Source organism: Cygnus atratus, chromosome 2, assembly GCF_013377495.2.
Source record: "Cygnus atratus isolate AKBS03 ecotype Queensland, Australia chromosome 2, CAtr_DNAZoo_HiC_assembly, whole genome shotgun sequence".
In the NCBI taxonomy this organism is placed as follows: Eukaryota; Metazoa; Chordata; class Aves; order Anseriformes; family Anatidae; genus Cygnus; species Cygnus atratus.
Window position 1 is genome coordinate 139,011,299 of NC_066363.1, and position 19,936 is coordinate 139,031,234.

Here is a 19,936-nt window from a genome sequence, read left to right on the forward strand (position 1 = left end):
ATGTTTGTTCTACGGGGTAGTTAAGGCAGTAAAACCCAGGCCAGATGACTCCTATCATGACACATTAAAAGAGCAAGTATGTCGTGTCACAGCTGTTTTTGAAGGCTGCCTGTTTTTGTTCTAGTCCCTGCAAGCTTGCAGTACTCATGCCTCCGAAGGTATGTGCTGTGGAGCTCCTTCTATTGCTGTGCCAACACCCTCCGACTCTCCTTGCATCAGAGGCTCACCCATGGTGTACAGCACACGTCAGTCCCTTACCCAACAACTCAGCTTAAAACGTGTGCTGTAAAGCAGTGCTCTGCAAACCAAATGCTGTGCATTCACCTTTGTGAACACCTTTGTGCTGTGCGTATTCACCTTTGTTAACATGATTGTCTTTTTTGTTTCCATTAATTTGAGATGGAGCAAGTCTGTGCTCACTTTTGAGGCACTGTGGCTTGTATTCTTTATTTGGACTGCACACATGAACACAGTGTAGAGTAGTAAGAGTTACTGATAGAGCACTCCCAGTCAGACTTAAGAGTTGTAAGAGGACTGAATTTTTAGATGAAAGGCCTGGATGTTGCTCAGTGGTAGTGTTTTGAGAACAGCTGAAATATGGCCTTAGCTCTTACCAAGTACATTTTTTTTTTGAAGCACATTGCCTTTCATTTGGATTGTGGGTATTGGGTTTATTGGGGCAGAATGGCTCCGACTGCATTTCCCATATAAGCATCAGGCTGCGTTTAGCAAAATCTTCCGGTTTTCTCATAGGATGATCTAACTGAGCAACTTCATCCACATTGGAATTTGGCTCTGCTCTGAGCAGGGACCCTCCCAACCTAAATCACCGTGTGATTCTATGAACGTTATTTCCCTCTAGGTAAAGAATTCAGCGCAAGATGCTTGAAGAGCTCCTGTGAAGGACTGAATGTCCACACCCCCTGTAGTTAGCAGGGAGAATTGGGTGTCCGTGGGTGAGATAGCAAATGCCAGGATACTCCCAGGGGAACCATTTAAGCAGGCAGTGGGAGAGGCTTGCTAAGTGTGGGGGTGTGTATCAGACCTGTCCCATCTTCAGGGGGTGGTCTGGCAATATCTTCTGGTAGTTCTTTGGGATCTCACCCTCACTAGGAAGAGTATATAGAAGGTTAAGTATGTGTTAGGCTCCCTTAAAACTATTTGTGAATAGCCATAAGCATGTACAACCTGTTCCACAAACTTTGCAATATTAGTATTATTTTAAGTTAATGATTGTAGCACATGTTTAACATCTGTGGATCCTTTTTAATTGTTTATGGATACGCTTTTATTCTAGGACATGACTTGGTCCTTAGCAGACAAAGGATCAAATGAATTTGAGGTATGGTAGTTCTGGAGTCCTAGCTATTCAGTCCTCAGATAGGAATAACCCCACTGCTTGTGTTGCTTCCTCGGTCGCACAGGTCTGTCTGTCTGCCTTCTGCAGCTATATTCTGGAGATCAGAGGAAACAGAGTGCCATAATCCCTCACTCTGAACGTGCAGGGGTCACTGCTGTAATTTGTTTTGCGTACCGGCTGATGCACTTTCTGGTTGGAATGGTGGTTGAATGGGTTAGATTTGGTACTGGATCTGAAGATGCACTGATGTCAATAAGGTAAACATATGCTTAAATGTACGTAAGTCCTTTGTGCATGGACACTTGATGCTTATTAAGCAAGAAGGAAAGATGTTCTATTGAATTTTGGCTTTTTGCAGCTATAGATTTTTGTGAAGGAGGCACTTTGATACCAGCAGAAATGAGAAATATTGCTGACTTCTCCACACTGTTGTGCTGTGATACTGGGTCACTAGTTTTTTATTTTTAAATAAAATCGAATTAAGAATACAATATTGGATTACAGCAAATATTGATTTTTCAGAATCAGTACCATAAATTGACAGATACTGGAGCAGCTTCAAACATGAACATAAAGAGTGTGTATGGAAGCTTTAGATTGGAGTTATCTGTGCTCCAAAGTTTTACTCATGTATTTTCTAGGAAAGTTTGTATTATTTTCTGCTCAATAAAAAACCTACTACAATGGTATGTAATGCAATAAAATGATTAGCACCTAATGTTCAAATTTGCCATTATTTAATATGGAGCTTACCCAACAAACTAGGAAATACTTCCTGTAGAGCTGTTTTTCTTGCATACCAAAGAACCCCAATTTTCTATTTCTGGTAACTCACAGCAGCAGAAGAGGAAAAATAATAGTCCCACTAACAACTTTCAAATATCCTTGGATGTAAATGCTTGTTTAATCTACAAAGCATCTCTCTTTAATAATGTGTAAATCGAAGGGAATGGAATGGAATCCTGCTTTCCAGCAGCACGTCACATACACAATCCAGGAGATTTGTGTACGGCAATTAAGGAAGCAGGGGCATGTCTTGGGGGAAGGGAATGGAAGGGTTGGTGGGATGCTAGGTTCTGACAGCCTTTTATGAGAAGAAAACACGTGTCTTTACAAGACATCTTGTTCATGTCTTTCCAAAGTGCACCTACACAGCACGCCCATATGCAGCAGTCAGTTACAGGAGGCACTTTCTGGTGAATCATAAATTTAAGGGGTGGGTGGATGTGTGCACATGCATATTAAACTACTTATGTGTCTTCTAATTCCTCTCATTTGCATTCCCACACTGAATTTAGATAGTGAAGCCAATGACTTCAGTTAGAGAGGGGATCTGAGTTCATGGTGGGAATGAAAAGCCCACCAGCCCTCCCAAACACCGTGTTCACCTGCTGCATCACCAAATGTCTTGTACCGTGCCTGCGGTCAGAACGGTGGATTCCTAACGTAGCCCAAGTCACTCAGGTATCCCGGGAACACGGCTTCACTTGCTCGATGAAATGCCACCGTCCCTGCACTTCAGATGAGAGAAAGTGTACTAGCTTTACATCTCTCATGCTAAATCATTCTTGCAAGAGTGTTTTTGTTATAAGTGCTTTTAAAGCAGTTATTGCCTATAAATTATTTTTAGAGACCAATAGTTTATTTTTAGAAGGGCAAAGGAAGTGCATATCAAAACCATTTGATTCGCTCATTTTTAGAATACAAAAACATACTCTTTCTATAACTGAATACAAAGCTACTAAAACTGAATACAAAGCTAAGAATCACAGTGTTTCTGAAGCACAGATTAGGACAAAAGTTGAAATGACAGAGATTGCAGCATTAAGTATCTTCAGTCCTTTGGCACCGAGTCCAACTGCAGTCCTCAACGGATGCTAAGGAAATGTGTAGGGCCCAGAGAAAGCTGATGCATTTTCTTGAAGAATATGGAAGTTCCTTTAATCAAGCAGATATTACCTCCTTATAAACAGGGTCTTTCTCTTAATCTGTCATCAAAGAGAACAAAGAGTGTTAATCTGGCTGGCAAAGGCAGTGCACAAGTGGGCCTGCCTTGTTTTTCGATTATAAAGAGCCGCAAATTGTCTTCCTTACGTGGTTTTCTCCTCTTAATGTTTTTGTTGCTGTTGTTGTTTTAATGCTTTCATCATCTTTGAAATTCAGACTTCCTCCCTCTTGCTTTTGATTCCTTCTGTATTTTTAATTATTTGGTAATACCACATCAACTGTACATGAGAAGTACGTGAGAAGAGGGTGCTGATTTTGTATTCAGACAATTTAAAAATTGTTTACATTTTTTGTTTTCTATTTTAGTATCGTATACACTTTGGAGAAAGGATCTCTGTGTTTTAATTATTTTTATTTTTTAAAATAGAGGTCCAACCCCAGTGCAGTAGTTCTTGGGAAAGTTGAAACCATTGGGCGAGAAATGTACCCTGCTGATTATTTCCTCCAATGATAACTGCTAGCCTGTTAGAGAGCTTCTTTAGCTTTACCGTAATGTCATTTACTTATGTCAAGCTTTAAACATTCTTTTTAAATGTTTAAATGGCTTTTAGTTAATTTTCCAATTTTGGCCATTCCTTGGCCAAGCTAATGAGCTCTTTTCCAGTACAGTCACAGTGATTCCTTTTTTGAAAGCAAGCAGTATTTTGCAAGAACATTAGGTAGGAATGTACTAGACATGAACTCAAGTTGCAGTATATTACCTCTTTGCAATTAAGCTTACTAAAAACTTGGCATCTACAATACAATAGGTAGTTCTGATGCATTAGAAAGCCCAGCTGAAAAAGCAACGGGCAATTCCGCAGTTGTACTACAAAATGTAAAAGAGAAAGTTCAAAACTTTTTCATGAGATTCTTTGTTGTTTCTTACAGCTGATTACAAGGAGAGTTTTAACACCATTGGGAATATCGAAGAAATCGCGTTCAATGCTGTGTCCTTTACTTGGGATGTCAATGAGGAGGCAAAGGTGAGGAAAAGCCATGCAGATGGTGTCACTTTATAAGTACCATCCATCCTCAGTCACTGTTCCACTTCTCTCCTATTAACCAAATAATAAGAAGGGTAGGTAGAGGTGAGAGAGCTCTGTCTCCTCAAATCTGTGGTCCTTCTCTGGCACCAGGGATTCTGGCCATCCAGAAAAGCCAAGATGGTATGTTAGAGGTGTCAGGATGATGTTGCGGTCACATCTGTGTCACTGTCAAATAAACGTAGATCTAGTTCCGAGAAAACCTGTGGGGGTCTCAGAGCATAGTTTCTTACTAGTGGCTTCTCAGTGATTGCCCATTTAAAATGTTCCCAGCCTGAGAAAAATTAAAAGTTATTTTTCCTACTTGCTAAGTCAGTGTCAAACACAAGGTACATTTTCCCATTCTCTAAATTAGCATCTTCCTTTCTACACTTTCAACATCTCCAGTAATCAATATTCTGTAAGGCAGACTGTCTTTCCTTGTGTTTGTGCCATTTTTTTATAGTGTTACACAGACTGTCCTTGCAAGGGGAAATAAGCCTATTTTTGAGGACTGATGTGTGTGGTTTTTTGTTTGTTTGTTTTGTTTTGTTTAAATTTTACTTTTAAATGGTCAAATACCCTCAGACATGAGGTTTTACATTCAGGGCTGTGACTGCTGTAGTGAACCTATAAATCAGGACATCAGAGCACCTTAAGAAGTGCCTTATAGATAGAGGCATCAAAAGAGTAGCAGAGTGTTTTAGCTGCATGGACCTCGTGCAGGAGAAATGAAAAGCTGCAGGTAACTATAAGAACAAGTTTGCCACCAGAAAGCAAACAGCAAGGGAAATTAGTCCGTGTAAAATGAGTGGGGGTAATACGGGACTTTCAGGGACTTGGAAGTAACAAACAGCCAACACTGTCCAGCAGAACAAACTCCTGATACTGTTGTCATGTTGAATACAAAATGCCCAACATTCAAGGAAGGCTAAGGATATCTCAAATAGGATATCCCCTACTATGTGATTCCATTTCAAAATACAGCAGTATGTTGTCCCCTGCAGTCACAACAGATGACTGTTGTGTGCACGTGGCCATTATGCACATTAACCATATGTGGCAATTCATTTGGGATCTCCAACATGATGGACTTTCACAAGGGCCTTCACAGAAGCACTAAGATGGCCAGGGCATGCATGGTAGTGCCATCTCTTCCTCCCCTTGGTGATCTTCCTCCCACTATCCATCCCATTGCCAGGCTGGCAGTGGGATGCCACTTGCATTTCCAGCCACCAGATCTAACAACAGAGCATGTTGATCTAGGAGCAAGAAAGTCATATCCAGGTGGACAGTGTCAGCCATTTTATTCTAATCTTGCACCATTCACATTGCTCCCTCCTTGGTTGCCGAAACCCTAAGGAAATAGCTTTCACTATGACCACCAGAAATATAGCACAGGAAGATTTTTAAACAATGACTTATTGTTGCTGGAGTAAAAAAAAATTGTCAGGAGTGAAACTTAAGAGAGTCACTTGTATTTCTGCAGGAAGCAGTGATTAAAATGTGTATTGGCTTATCTTTATTTATTTTGGGGGGTTGTTATCAGATATCTGATCTTTTAGGACCGTGGACTGCAAATGTATTGATAAAAGTAAGAGGATTCATAACGTTATTTGGTATTGGGCTATCAAGCATAAATCAGGTTGTACTGGTAAGCTTGTCACCCTGCGCTGAAGACTCCCCCCCCCCCCCCCCCCCCCCCGCCACATGTACACGTACACACATGCTTGATCTTGTTGGAGGCTTTAATAAAATAACCAGTTGCACGCAGTGTGGGGATTCCCATAGGATCCCCCTGCGGTGTTTGAAAGCTGTGGACTCAGAGTCACGTCACTGAAGGCAGTTTTTTCTCCAGCAATTACCTCATCCGAGAGAGATGAAGATTTTCAAGCCCTAATTACAGACTCTCCTTTCTTAAGCATTTTGAGCGACGATCTTTAAACTGGCTCCATTGTTTCTGCTCAGTGTTGTTTTCCCTTTTCACCACAATTTCAAGATTAAAACTAACCTCACAGGCACAAAGACCTTTCTCTTCTGAGTCAGACAAAAGCGGCACAGAGCAGTTCTTGCCAGGGCCTCTGAGACGTTATGTGATGAAGCGCTCTACTGGCCTGGGAAGAAATTAAAAAAAAAAACAAACCAACAGACCAGGCCTTGGAACCGCACAGGGGAGCGATCTTTAAAAATCAAACAGGAGAAACAGACCTCACCTAACCAAATATCCCCGTCTCCCTCGGGAGACTAAATCCTGCATCCAGGAAGACTTATCTCCAGCATCGGATTTCTCACTTGCATACTCCACCTGGAGGGCACTTGGTTCAAATCCAGATTTTTTCTCCTCCCACACTCGAGCTGAGCCGTACCTTCCTCCTGGGAGCCCTGCAGGATTGGGTATGACAGCCCGAGTGCGACACCCAGAAGCCGCCCGTTAGCAGTCATTCTGCTGAAGTTTTGTAAGGCAGCATCCCAGCTGGATCTTGTGTGAAAGAAATGAGTGTTCAAAGTATACAGACAGAGGTGTCTCTGTCACCTCAGGACCATGGAGGGAGCTAGGGTGTTGCTTCCAGCTCCTTGTGCCCTTGTCTTCTGAAAGGAGCTGGAAGGAAAGAGGAGATCTTTTACGGCACTTGTTGAATTGTGGAATAATACCTCCATTGCTGTTCGGGGACTGGGGGAAACAGCACACAAGTCACTCCATTAATGTTTCCTCAAGTGTACCAGAAGTCAGTGACAACAGTTCCCTTTGTCTTCCAGGAGAGGAGATTTGGGCCCTTTTGGGGGAGCAGAGACCTTTTTCTAGGATGACATGGTTGTCTGCTGGGGCCGTGGCCTAGAGGTTACCCTGGGGCTTGTGGTTCAGATCTGGGGTACTGGGAAGGGAAGGGAAGGGTCTACAGCCACGTCAAACTCTTCTTTGAGACAAAAATACTGAGCAATAAGGAAGCAGTGGTAGGAAGTGCAGAACACTTTTTGTATGGTCCATCTTCATTTCACTCCCGTATTTACTTCTATATATAAATACGCAGCATTTATGGGCACGGTGATTTGTTGGTTCCCTTTGGTTGAACCTGAATACCACATTTGGTATTTTTAAAAGAATGCTTTAAAGGAAGGTGAGGAAACAAATAACAATTAACAAGAACTGGCTGACTTTTTAACCATCTTTTTAAAGTCTTTTTATGATATGCTAAATGGAAGTTGGTTGCCTTGCTGCTGCCCTACTGAAGATTTTGCTGCAGTATCTGGCTGCCTGACAAAGTTTTAGTGGAAGCTTTTGAACAGAGAGATCAGCTTCTTTTTTTTTTGATAGACATACCTCTGCCTGCTTGCAGTCTTATTGCTGGCAGAATTCAGTTTGCAAGGAAGGTAATTAAGAAGCAGAATAACTCTTGGTGAAATGAGGATATTTTTGTAATAAATCATACCACCTCTTTGAGATATGCCTTCTCTATGATTAATACTTTGCTAATTTAAAATGGCTAGGATGATGTAACCTTTGAAACAAGGTTACAAGCAAACAAGGCTTATTTGTATATTTTTATGGGCAGCGCTTTTCAACCTTAATTCTAAGTTGTGACTTCAGTGAACCATTCAGTGAAGAAAACTGCCACCTCGAAGTGGGCAGACATACATTTCAGTGATGGCAAGAAATTACTGATTTCTGCAAAGCCATGCAACTTGGACATGCAGCAAAGAGGCATGTTGGCAGATATGCTATTCATGTGGGTGCTGGCACATGCTTTTTGGTGTGTACAGTAGTTGTGTGCTGTGCAGTTGTTGTGTATACTTGCGTGCAATCATTGTCCTACTATATTTAACTGAAATGTAGATCTTTAATCCAAAGCATGCTGAAGCCCCTGGGAACCTTTCCAGTTATTTAATGAGTTTTGGCATAGAGCATACAGTAATAAGCTGTGTTTTCAATGAGTGAGTGATTTGCAGGATTAGGTTCTTAGACATCGTGGGCCAAAGTGAGCTGTGATTCCAGTGGGCACAGTTGTAAAATGAAGCTGATTAAACAGCACGGTCTCTAGCAGTGATTTTAATTGTGATAATCCGTATTTCTTTAACATTGATAGGGATATGTAGGATGAGTTTTGAATAGTATAAGCTTTATTTTGTTCTTAATTATTCATTTCCTTCTTTAGTTACATCAAATTTCATTTCATTAGGGAGGAAATTAATATTTTCTCTACTCTCAAAATTTAAAGGTTGGAGGAAAAGTACTTTATTTTGGGGAATTAGTGCCAGCAATTATGTAGTATTATACTTGGCAGCTGCTTTAATAAGCCATATCTGTGTGTATACGTGCATATGTATCTTTTATATATATATATATGCACACATGCAAACATCTCTATATATTAAAGAAGAGTTAAGCTGTGATTGCAAATAATGTTGAAATTTCAGTGTATACAAATGGTTCAGTAAGTATGCATCTGGGATTCAAGGCAAATGGCATTTTTATGTAGTTGCCGGGGTGTGGTGTGGGTTGAGGAAGCTTCAAAAGAGTAGTGTAAACATTTGCTAGAGACATTTGTATTGAAATAAAACAAAGGTCTTACCTTTGTATGGAATTTATAAGGTAACGGCTGGCAGGAGAAACTATAAAACCACACTTTTTGTGTATGGGAGGAATGATGGGATTGATGTGAGTTATTAAAGAGACGAGTCATTTAACTCCTTGTTGTTACAGTCTGGAGGGATGAACCCTTTTAAAACAGGGCTATTAGGACTTTGGAAAGACCAGTCACCCAGGCACAGTTTCTGTGTATTGCCAGCATTGAGTAGAAAAATTAAGGGCCTTAAGTTTCTGATTCTGTGTTATAACACACTCTTCCCTCCTTTCTGCCCATGGCTCTTTCTGAGTCGATGGGAGCCAGAAATGTAAATAGTAATAAAAGGCTTACATTAGAGGTTTCATAACTGTAGACCTTTAAAGTGCATAAGCTGGGAGACCACAGCAGGAGTCGTGTTGGCTGGATTAAATGATAAAAGGGGAAATGCATTTTGGAGCCTTGCTCTCTCTTTAGGCAGGTTACTGTGCTGGTGTCTTGTACGTCGCTAATTATGCTGCAGTGTTTAACAAACAGCCAGCAATTCACATAATAACAGCTACACCAGAGGAGTGCCTTCCCCGAAAGAGAAGGTGCTTCTTCTAGACATGCTCTGTAACAACCAGAGACGTTGTCGTTATCTTAGGCCACCGCTGAAACTTTCTCAGGCACCAAATGTTTCTCCAAATGAGTTTTTCATTGCCAATGGCATGCCCGAGCTAGAGACTAGATGGGTGGAGCTCTATCATTAATTGCTCTAATCTGAGATATGCTGACATTGTAAAAAAAGGCATCACTATAACGACAACCCGAACTTGTTCCTGATAGCAAAACATTGCTAAAATCCAGTTTGTGCAGGAAAAAAAAAAGTGTGTAAATGAATTCAGGTACAGCCGTAGTCACATCCATTAAAATAGTTCTAAGTCAAGTGTAGATGGGGCCCTGGGGAAAAAAAAAATGGTGATATCTACTTCTGCTGCTGTCAGTTTTACTTAACTCTATGTTTACTAGCCACGTAGCCCTGCTGTACAAGAGGCCAGAGGAAGAAGGCTCTTAAACCCATGTGTCTTCCCAGTGAGGCTGCGTGGGATTTATGTTTCCCCAGGTGCCTGTGAGGCTGCTTTGCTGCCTGTGGCACCGAGGGCCTGTGCTGCAGGCAGGGGCTGCAGGGGACGGGGAGGGGAGGGCAGCGTAGGCCGCACTGGGCGGGCAGCTGGCATGGTGGCTGCTTCTGGGCAGGGCAGGGGCAGAGACAATGGTCCCCCCGGGTCCCCGGTGCAAATCTTCAGTAAAAAACCTGAAAGTCAACTCAAGTAACACAACTTAAGCCCTCCTCCCCTTCCCTCTGCACCCTGCCCCCCCCCCCCCCCCCACCTTCTCCAAATCCAGTCAGTGCTGTGCTTCGAAGAAGAGCTAGTAGAAGACAGCGGAGGGAGAAAATTCTTCCCCAAAAAATGACGTGTGTTAATTTGAATCGATCTGTCTCTCTGTGAGGCACAAATGATATGACAGAAAGGATCGTACACTTCATACGCATGAATGTACAGTCATTGCTCCTCAGAGGGATCCTGATGTATTACGGTGTCAGGACTAGGATATTGAATCTCACAGCATCAATCTATTATTCATGCTGAGTAATCTGTTATTACTGTATGGGGACTCTTGAAACCATAAAGTCTGTCTTCCCCAGTCGCTCCTACTGTGCTCCGTGTGTCTGGAGGCAGTGGAAGAGATGATAGAGAGAGGATGTGGTCGATGAAGGCGGGACAGTCTTTTTTTTTTTAACTTTTTGTGCAAGTGTGCAGCAGGGGTGGTGGGTGCACAGACCACTGGGGCGATGCAGAGCCTAGACATCCCCTCTCACATTTTAACATACAGCTGGAAAATCCCTATGCAGAAGGATGAGCTAAAGCACAGCGAGACCGGGTTGTTTTGTGCCAGACTTCATTCCACTGCTCTGTGTTCACACATACTTTAAAGCACTGCCACACATACTTTAAAGCACTGCGCTGACACCGTAAAGGAGTCTTAAGGCAAACGAAAATTCAGGCCATCATATTTCAAAGGCATGTGCACCCGTATCCACACTTACCTTTGGATCTGAAGGAGACCAAGTTGTAATTTGAAACAGAAATAACACTATCAGTTTCAAAATCAGAGTTTCACCTAGGGCCCTTCCCCGCCTTCCTCCTCTGCCCGCAGTTAAAGTTCAACCATTTCATTTGTAAATGCAGCTCTGCGATACAATCAGGAGCAGAAATGCGGAGGTGCCATTAGCTCGGTCAGGCAAATAAGCTGCTCTGGCTCCATCGTAAAAAAAACTGACTGCAATGTAACTTCTGCCATTAGGGTAAAGTATCCCCCTACTAGCTGCACCGGAGACCTTTATTCTGAGCTCGCCTTTCTCTTAGGGGTGTTTGCGCTCTATTCATTTGTATTGGGTTTTAGCCCCGTTTGTGGATTGCGGGGGAGGGCTTTCTTCATTCCTGAATCTTCCCAGATCCCAGGGGCCTGATGGCCTCAGATCTGCCCTGTGAGATGTGCATCAGTGAGGTGTGCATCAGTGGTATTTGGGAGTCCCTGCAGAGCTCAGCCTTACAGTGCTCATCCTGCTGGAGCAGGCTGCAGGTCGGCAGGGCTCAGACAGTACTCACTGGTAGTTTTTTCTGACCTTTTTCTTAGTTCACAGTGCTTGTTTTATTTTTGTGTGCATTTTTTTAAACCAAGAAAAAGTGAAAAGTAGAACCAGGTTAATACACAACCGGCAAAAATTCCTATGTGAAGCACGAATCCTCGCTGCAAAAAACAATTGCATTTTTAATACAGCATCATCTCATGTTCCATGCACACTGTCCTGACTGAAAAGGTCCTAGTGATAATTCAGATCATGGTAACAGCTTTCTTTGCACCAAAATAGACTTGGTGGTGGGAGACCCTTCTGCCAGGTGCTGTACGAACAAGTCCTTGTCCCATAGTACGGATGGTGGGTAGAAAACAGGAGGTGACTGCTGGTTTTCTGCAGGCATTCGTGTGTGTAGAAGGAAAGCATGAGACAGGTTTCTGAAGAAAAGATGAGCAAGGGTTGCCAGGAACCGAGGGCATGGCAAAGGTGGGCAGAAGCTTCAGAAATATTTGAGAAATTTCTTCCCTGTTTGACAGACAGGGTGAGATGCAAGTTGGAAAATGAAGAGAGACTGGGAAGGACCCTTAGAGTGAGGTCAGGGATATCTGTTGATAGGTTGGGGGATGGAGTGCTGCTGATGACAGTGCAGAGAGAATATGTGAAAAAAGGGGAAGGACTTCGGCTTGGCCACACTGAATTTGAGTAATGAGATGTCAGAAGAACAAGCCAGACCAAAAGATGGCTGGAAAGGACAGCGCAGGGTTATCTGGCTATGTCTGTATTAACAAATAGTACAAACATACGGAGCAGGTTTGTAGGGTGGAACAAGTCAGGGCTAAAGACCTTACTTCCACGTGAGACATGTTTTGGAGGTTTTATCTGAGATTATCTTTAGTCAGTTCCCACGGACTGAGCAACTGTTAGCAGCTGGAGCATGTGAGGTGTGCTCCTGGGACACATCTGCTCTGACTCTTCCAGAAAGAATCCAGTTTATGCATTCTGGCTCTCTGCTGTGAACCAAAGCATGGTAAGTTGGGATAATCAGGTGATTCACATCAAATGCGATCTCCTGATCCAAGGTAATGCATTGATACACATCTTAAAAGTCTGTCCTCCTTCCCAACATGGAAGCATCTTTGCTGGATTTAGGAGAGAAGTGGAGTGTGTGGAATGTGTGAAATGTCAGAATGGAGATAACTAACTGAATTAAAATATTTTGGGGAGATCTCTGCTTTTATTTCCCCATTTGTTGTCATGAGTTTCCAGAAGTTTAATAGTTGTTTGCACCACATTTTTAAAGTAATCTCTCTGTCACATAGATTTTCATCACCGTGAATTGCTTGAGCACAGACTTCTCCTCGCAAAAAGGAGTAAAGGGGCTTCCTTTGATGATTCAGATAGATACGTACAGCTACAACAACCGCAGCAATAAACCCATCCACCGAGCCTACTGCCAGATCAAGGTTTTTTGTGATAAGGTAAGTGGAAAGCACAATTATCCTGGGTAGAGGAGACACCTTGGTTGACAGTTTATTATTATTGCTGTATTTAGACCTACTTACTTTTTTTTCCCAAACAATTTATATGTTTCACGATAGAATCTGATCCAGCTCTGTTGTGAATCTGGCAGGTTATCACCCAATTATTTTACTGCTTTGCAGCCTCTTTGGCCCTTATTCCTTGGCTTGCGAGCAATATAGATGGACTGTGTAAAGACAGCATGTTGTAGGTCACGGCACAGGAACATCAAAATAGTCGCAGAATGCACGAAGGTAAAGATCTCTGCTTGGAAAGTACTGACCAGAGGTTCCTGCGAGTGCCAGTCTGATGGTTTTATCCCTTCTGTCTATAACAGCCAGGATAGGTAACACACAAACTTTGTGGAGAGGTCTCTGATGGCAAAGGCACCTTTCCTTAAAAGTCTGCTAATCTGTCTTTTACTATACACTAGAAAAACAAATGAGTCCCAATGATACAGCTAACGGTTTCTTTTCTGTTTGATTACAGTTATTTGCGGAGCTTCGGTGAAACTTAACCTGTTGCTGGGGCTTTCTTATTAAAAGGCAACTGCAAAAATATGTTAACCAGTCCCATTTTGTGATTCAGTAACTTTTGATTTTTGCTCACTTCTTCTGCATAATTTTATTCTTTGCAATGGTTTTCCTCACTCCTTTGTGGAAATCAATGTGGGCTGTAATTTTCATCATCAGAGCGTAGATCCTGCTTTAATGAGTCCGACAATGTCATGGTCAGCTGTATGGATCACCAGGTAGAAACAGTTGCTCAGAAATGTTATCTCTGTGATGATTCTTAGATGTGTAGCATGACCATGATTCATTTGTGTTTAACACCTGGCAGCCAATGGACTTTATCCCTGCTGGGAAAGATCTTCCAGGGAGGGTTGGTGCCTGGATTCTAGTCAAGGTTCAGGGATTCAGGAGCCTGCATCTATTTAAGTGACTTGGAAATTTATCTAAATTAGTCTTCCCATCTTACAGATGGGAACAGAAAGGCAAAAGGCCATGCCCCAGGCAAGACGTAGCATTAACTTTTTAATGGAAAGGGCAAGAGTTCAGCTGTTCCTGGTCTCTGTGCTGTTGTTCCTTCCCCTTTTTCAGTTAGTTCCCTTGTTGCTGTCTTGACAACAAGATCTTGAGGGCTAATCAGTCAGTTGTATTGCTGGAGCAAAAACTCTGAAAGTAATGAATGTAAATGTATGCACCAAGGTCTTCTTGTAGTCAAAGTGTTATGCTTCAAATTGTAACTTTGAATGTCAAATATTTAGAGATTTGAGGCTACAGGTGGATGTTAAAAGCTCCATAAATATCAAAGTAACAAGTCATTTTCATCTACCTGTTTTTGAAAAGCAATTAGAAAAATTTGAATTATTAAAAGAAAAAAAAAGGAAGGAAACTCAGAACACAAACTCATCAAGGGTGACCTGTAGCCACAACTGGTGGAGATTTTGAATAATACATGTTCATTGCATCTGTTGGCTTAATTGGTACTTCAAACATCCAGACGAGGAAGCAGGAAATGAATGCTAAGACTTTTAATCAAAACTGTCTCAAAGTAGAAGAAGAGATCACAGGGGTAGTTAAAGCGTTATGCATATCAAAACTATATTGAAAGCGGGAACTGGAGGGCTCCAGGGTATTGATAATGGGAAATATATCTGTATAATATAAATGTATACATGCATACACACACACAGCTTTTTAACTTAATGCAGGGCTGAAGATGAATTAAACGAATGAAAAAGAATGAAAAGTATCTAGGTCAATTCACTGACAATTTGTGCTCATTGGCACTTGGAGAGAGTCTGAGGCCTGATCCAGCCCTCACTTGGTGCTGGTGTACCTGTACGGACATCAGTTAGTCACTGTGCTTTTATAAGTAAATAAACGATTGGAGAATCAAAGCTTGACTGCCAGCACAGCATGGCAGTTGTGTTTCTTTCTGCACAGGAACCGTGCAGAAATCATCCCCACATTGCACTCGGCAGGAGGTAGGTGGTGGGGCTGGACATGGTCATCTTTTCCAAGACACCAAAATAAGTCCTGGCACTGGTTGATGCGGTGCTGGTAATGGTGGGTCCCTGGCTCTGTTTCTCCTCCAAGACTGTTCCTCGCCCTCTAGTGACAATGGCAGGATTTACTGCCTGTTTGCTAAAGGCAACGAAGCCAAGACAATTTTTACCCAACTCTTTGTCATGATTAATTAAAAAAAAAAGTATTATGGGGCCATTTTAAAAAGCAGCAAACATATAATCATTTTATACATTTTAGAAGGATGAATTGCATCGTTATGCCCCCATCTGACAACCATAAACAGAAGCTGATGAGAAAAGTGCCTAATTTATTACAATTATCTGGATTAGGGGAGCTACACAGTAAATTCCTCCCACCTAAGTGCTGAAATGTATCTTAGTTTGAAACGTGGAAGAGAAAATGTTTCTGTTCCTGATAGTGTCCTTATAAATGGTCTGTCTGCAGCCATGGTGCCTCTTTAGGACCAGTAGATGTGTTTATACATTAACCTAGTTAATTCACAGGTAAACGTGTCTAGTTTTTAAGAAAAACATTTGCTAATAAATTATGTCCTTCAGCTGAAACACAGCATACACATTGTGGAAAGAGTATCTCTGAAGAAATAAAGCTGCATTTAGCTAAGTGGCACATATTATGTATAACTTAGTATTTACTTGAGCACTTACTGAAGTTTAGTATTCTGTTACATATAAACTAGGGAGCAACACAGACTCGGATCCAATGTGTGCTTTATGTAACATAGATGTATGGAGATAAGGGCTGCGAAGGTTGTAATCATTTGTTTGCTCCCCATTCATTCTCCAATCTTTTGCCCATGTTTATTTTCCAGTAGACAGTCTTCAAAGCAGCTGTTAGAGTGCACATCTTGTTTTCTCAGTGCCAATTCTCTCTGCTCTTGCTATCTTTTTGTCATGTGCAGATCTCTTATGCTACATTATGATAAGGGAATATAATTTTTATTCTTTAAGTAGGTTGTCAGGGAAACTTGCCAGCAGGCCTATTTATATTTATATATTGCAAGATGCTTTAGCCACCGTGTATGAAGGAACTAGGAATTCAGAGACATTCTGATTTTCTCTATGTGATTAGCCTTGCTAAAAAGAAGCAGAAGCATTTGTCTGGCCAAATACCGTAATATTGTTCCAAAATAAAATAAATCAATCCTGTTTTCCTTACTCCAAAGTACATGTTGTTCTGAGTACATGCAGTGCCTGCCATCTTGTCTCCAGTTTGGATAGCGGTAGAGTAAATGGATTGTTAAAGGGCACAGTGCAATTCTAATTACCTGTAGGTCTTCAGCTAGAGAGGGAAGACAGCTGAAGTCTGTGGGCCTGTCCTACCCGACGGGGAACACTTTGGCCTTAATCTAGAAGGAGGTGCACACATGAGCTTCATAGTGGTGATGGGAGTGGTTCTTGTGATGGTAAGGACTTCACTGGGCTGGAGCCAGAGCGCTTAACATCTTGCAAGACATAGTCTTAGATGAGTTGAAGACTAGGAAAAAAATATCTTTTGAATCAGATGAAATTCGTAAGAGGGGTTTTGCTATTGGTTGGCAGCGGAGGTACTGTCTGAATTCATACAGAGTCCAGATATCGGTGAAAAATGAAAAACTCATTTTGTTATTTGACTGGTCAGAGCCTAATTTATAGTCCCCTAAGAGAGGATTATTTCTTCTGTCCTGATATGCAAGCTCTGGTTTATTAGATATGACTCAGCTGTGAAAATGGTCCAGGAGAAATGCTGGTATGCAAAAATCCTGGTGTGGTCCCTTGTCTCTGCACCTGTAGCAATGAGATACGTCACGCAGGCTTGGGTGGCCCCTGTACTGTGTCATTTTTAATGAGAACCTTTCCGTTTGTGTTAATGGGCTTCATCTACAACCTGCTTCAAATTATTGGCCTTTCTGAAGTGGCTGTGGCACAGCTGAGTGCTGGCAGGTGGGAACAGCTGCCCCGCTCACACTGCCCATGTCCCAGGGGACTAGTGACAAAGCTGTCAAGCTTTCTTGGGGTCGTAGTTACAGAGACAATCAAAGAAAATCTACAAAGCATATATTCCTTATTGTGTGTTAAAAGCTAAAGCCTCCTCAGCTTCTGCTCTTCTGAGAGGAAACTCCCACTTGCTACCATGTGCACAACTGCTTTCAAACCTATCCTAGCCCCTGTGAGCAGTCAGAGCTGCAAAACCGAAAGGTAGGCCTGTGGTCAGCCTTCCTCAGGACACGGGCAGCAGGGCATGGTTTTCCCTTTGTTAAAGAACAGAAACCCTTAAAAACAATATTGTTAAGGGCACAGCTCTGAATCTCTTGGAGTTGATGAAGCACTTGTGGCTGAGGTCCGTGAGCACTGGCTGGAGCCTGGATCTGAAGGCAATGTTTCTGGTAGATATCCTCATATTTTTTTAAAAGATGTTTCTTACTCCACCTCCTCCAGCCTCTGGAAAGCCATTGATAGATAACAGCCATGAGCAAATCTTTTCTTGCCTTCTTTTCAAGCTTTGTTCATTGGCTCTTGTGTGAATTTTTCCTTCCTGAGTGAATATTTTTGGCTCCCGCCTTTCCCCTCCTTCCACTTTCTTTTACAGAAACTTCTAATTTTAATTTGCAAAAGATCTCTAATTTTGCATGCTGACTGTCTGGGAGCATATGGATCTTTAATACACTTCACAAGATGACTGTATTCATATTTATAAAGTAAATTAGGAGTACTTCAAAGGAGGTGTTGCTGCTTTTTATGTCAATAACAACTTTTATTTTCTAAACTTATTGAGAGTGTATTTACATAACAGAAGCCTGCAACTTCCCAGGAGTTCCTAGGGCCTAATAGGGTAGTGCTGCACTGCCTTCCAGTTTCTCCAGGGCTTTTTTCCCTGTTTGAAATGCCTGCATGTTTCTGTATGAGCCTTTGCACTGCAAACAAGCTGTTGGAGTAGAGTTCTTCCACTGGCACACCTCAAAGGCCTTTACAAAGCTATCCGGAGTGGAGCTATCCTGCCCCTAAACAAGGTGGGTGGTTGGGAGTTCAGGGAAGAGCTTAACATAGACGTGATCTAAGATGACAGCAATCCTGCAGGTGCTTTACGTCAGTACACACACAAAGTATTTGGACTGAGCCCTCCATCGTGCACTGAGGTGCTGGGTTCAGGATGCCCTTCGTGCTGGCTGTGACAGCGACAGGCCAGCTCTAGACCCACACGGTGCCCAAGCCATCAGTCCCATCTCCAAGCCAGCTGCAGTGATGCACACGGGTTTATTCCTCTTACTGGCACAAGCCCTGGGGGCTGCTGGGTGTGCCAGCACAAGTTTGGGAGACAGATGCTTGATACGGAGCTGGCTGGCCTTCCACATTCCCCAACAACCTGGTGGAATTCAGCTGTGATGGGATAACCGGTCTCTGTTTTGGCATTTCTGATGTGCCTGTAGCTGTAGTTTCAGCTACATTGCAGGGGATGATGCTTGCAGTGATTCCTCTTAGGCTAATATCTGTGGTTGTCTTTTTTTTGCATCAGGGAGCAGAAAGGAAAATCCGAGATGAAGAGAGGAAGCAGAACAGGAAGAAAGGCAAAGGCCAGGCATCCCAAACCTCGTGTAATAACTGTGAGTAAGACGGGCCTCCCTGGTTTGGACTAAGTCACCCTTAACGTGTCCCCTCTCATAACCACGTTGCTTTGTGATCCTCCTAGCAGCTGAAGGGAAGCTGAGTGCACTCCCTCTGCAAAAGAAGAGTGATATCACCTTCTTCAAAACAATGACTGACCTGGATTCCCAGCCAGTTCTCTTCATACCAGATGTTCATTTTGGAAACCTACAAAGAACTGGACAGGTAGGAAATGATAATGAGACGAGCAGGTGCCCACCTGCTGTCCAGCTGCATGTGCTCTGAGGCAGGTTTCACAAAAACAAAGCACTGTTACTGGTGGCTGCTTGTTTCAGCTCTCATTTTTGGTAAATGCAGTTCTTGGTGAGTCACTTAGCAAAGAGCTTGCAAGAGACAAATGCCTTTCTGATTTCTGGGTGCAAAAAGGGGGAGTTTATACTTCATTAGTAACAGACTATTTTGTGTTTGTTGTGGTTTTGTCATTCTTTAGCTAGTAAGAAAGAGTGGAACAAGCAGTCAGGAATTTTGAAATAGGTTGTTTTGTGACTTGAGTCTTTGGTTGTTGATTTTTTTTTTTGAATGTGCTATATGGCTTGATGAGGTGAAGTGCCACCTTGTGGTAAAAGAGGTCTCCCTCACTGTGATGGCTGAAAACAAAGACCAAGCTCCTCGTATAAAGAAGTCAAGAGTAGGCTCACCAAATACCATTGCCCGTTTTCTGTAGGCACTACCTAGAGACCTGGTAATTCTTTAGAAGAAAATATTTGCACTCTACAGGATAGTATAGGAAGTAAAAATCTATCATACTAATGCTAATGTTCAGGATTGGCTTAGTGCTGAAGTGTCTGTGTCTGTGTCTGTGTCATGGACTCATTATCACCCTAAGTATGAGGAAGTCTCTGCTGAGCTGACTTTTTAAAGACCTACTTATTGCATGGTGGTAAATTGCAAACCTGAACTATAGGGTCAGCTCTGACAATTTTTTGAATATGAGCCTGTTATTTATTAGGCTCTCAGGGACTGGAATGAGACCTTTCCGCGTGTGTTTATAAAGACGAATTGTAGACGATGAAATTTTACATGCATCTTGCTGCAAAATATTAAAGTAATGAAGATGAAATTACACTGAGTTGGAATCGTCATTTATTTTAAAGCCGTGAGGACTGTGGTAGAGCAAAGCACAAAGAGTGCAGACATTGCAATCACAGCTGTCACTGACTTACTCTCCAAAAT

The 19,936-nt window shown here is 42.3% G+C and overlaps 1 protein-coding gene across 1 annotated transcript in view; it reads left to right on the top strand.

Moving 5' to 3' along the window:
• Window positions 1-19,936, top strand: part of GRHL2 (grainyhead like transcription factor 2) — a 52,720-nt gene that overhangs the window by 19,064 nt on the left and 13,720 nt on the right. Inside the window, exons 8-11 of the mRNA XM_050708785.1 lie at window positions 4,238-4,332; window positions 12,873-13,031; window positions 18,615-18,702; window positions 18,789-18,928. Of these exons, the coding sequence (XP_050564742.1) occupies window positions 4,238-4,332; window positions 12,873-13,031; window positions 18,615-18,702; window positions 18,789-18,928 (482 nt within the window). The remainder of the gene's footprint in view (window positions 1-4,237; window positions 4,333-12,872; window positions 13,032-18,614; window positions 18,703-18,788; window positions 18,929-19,936) is intronic.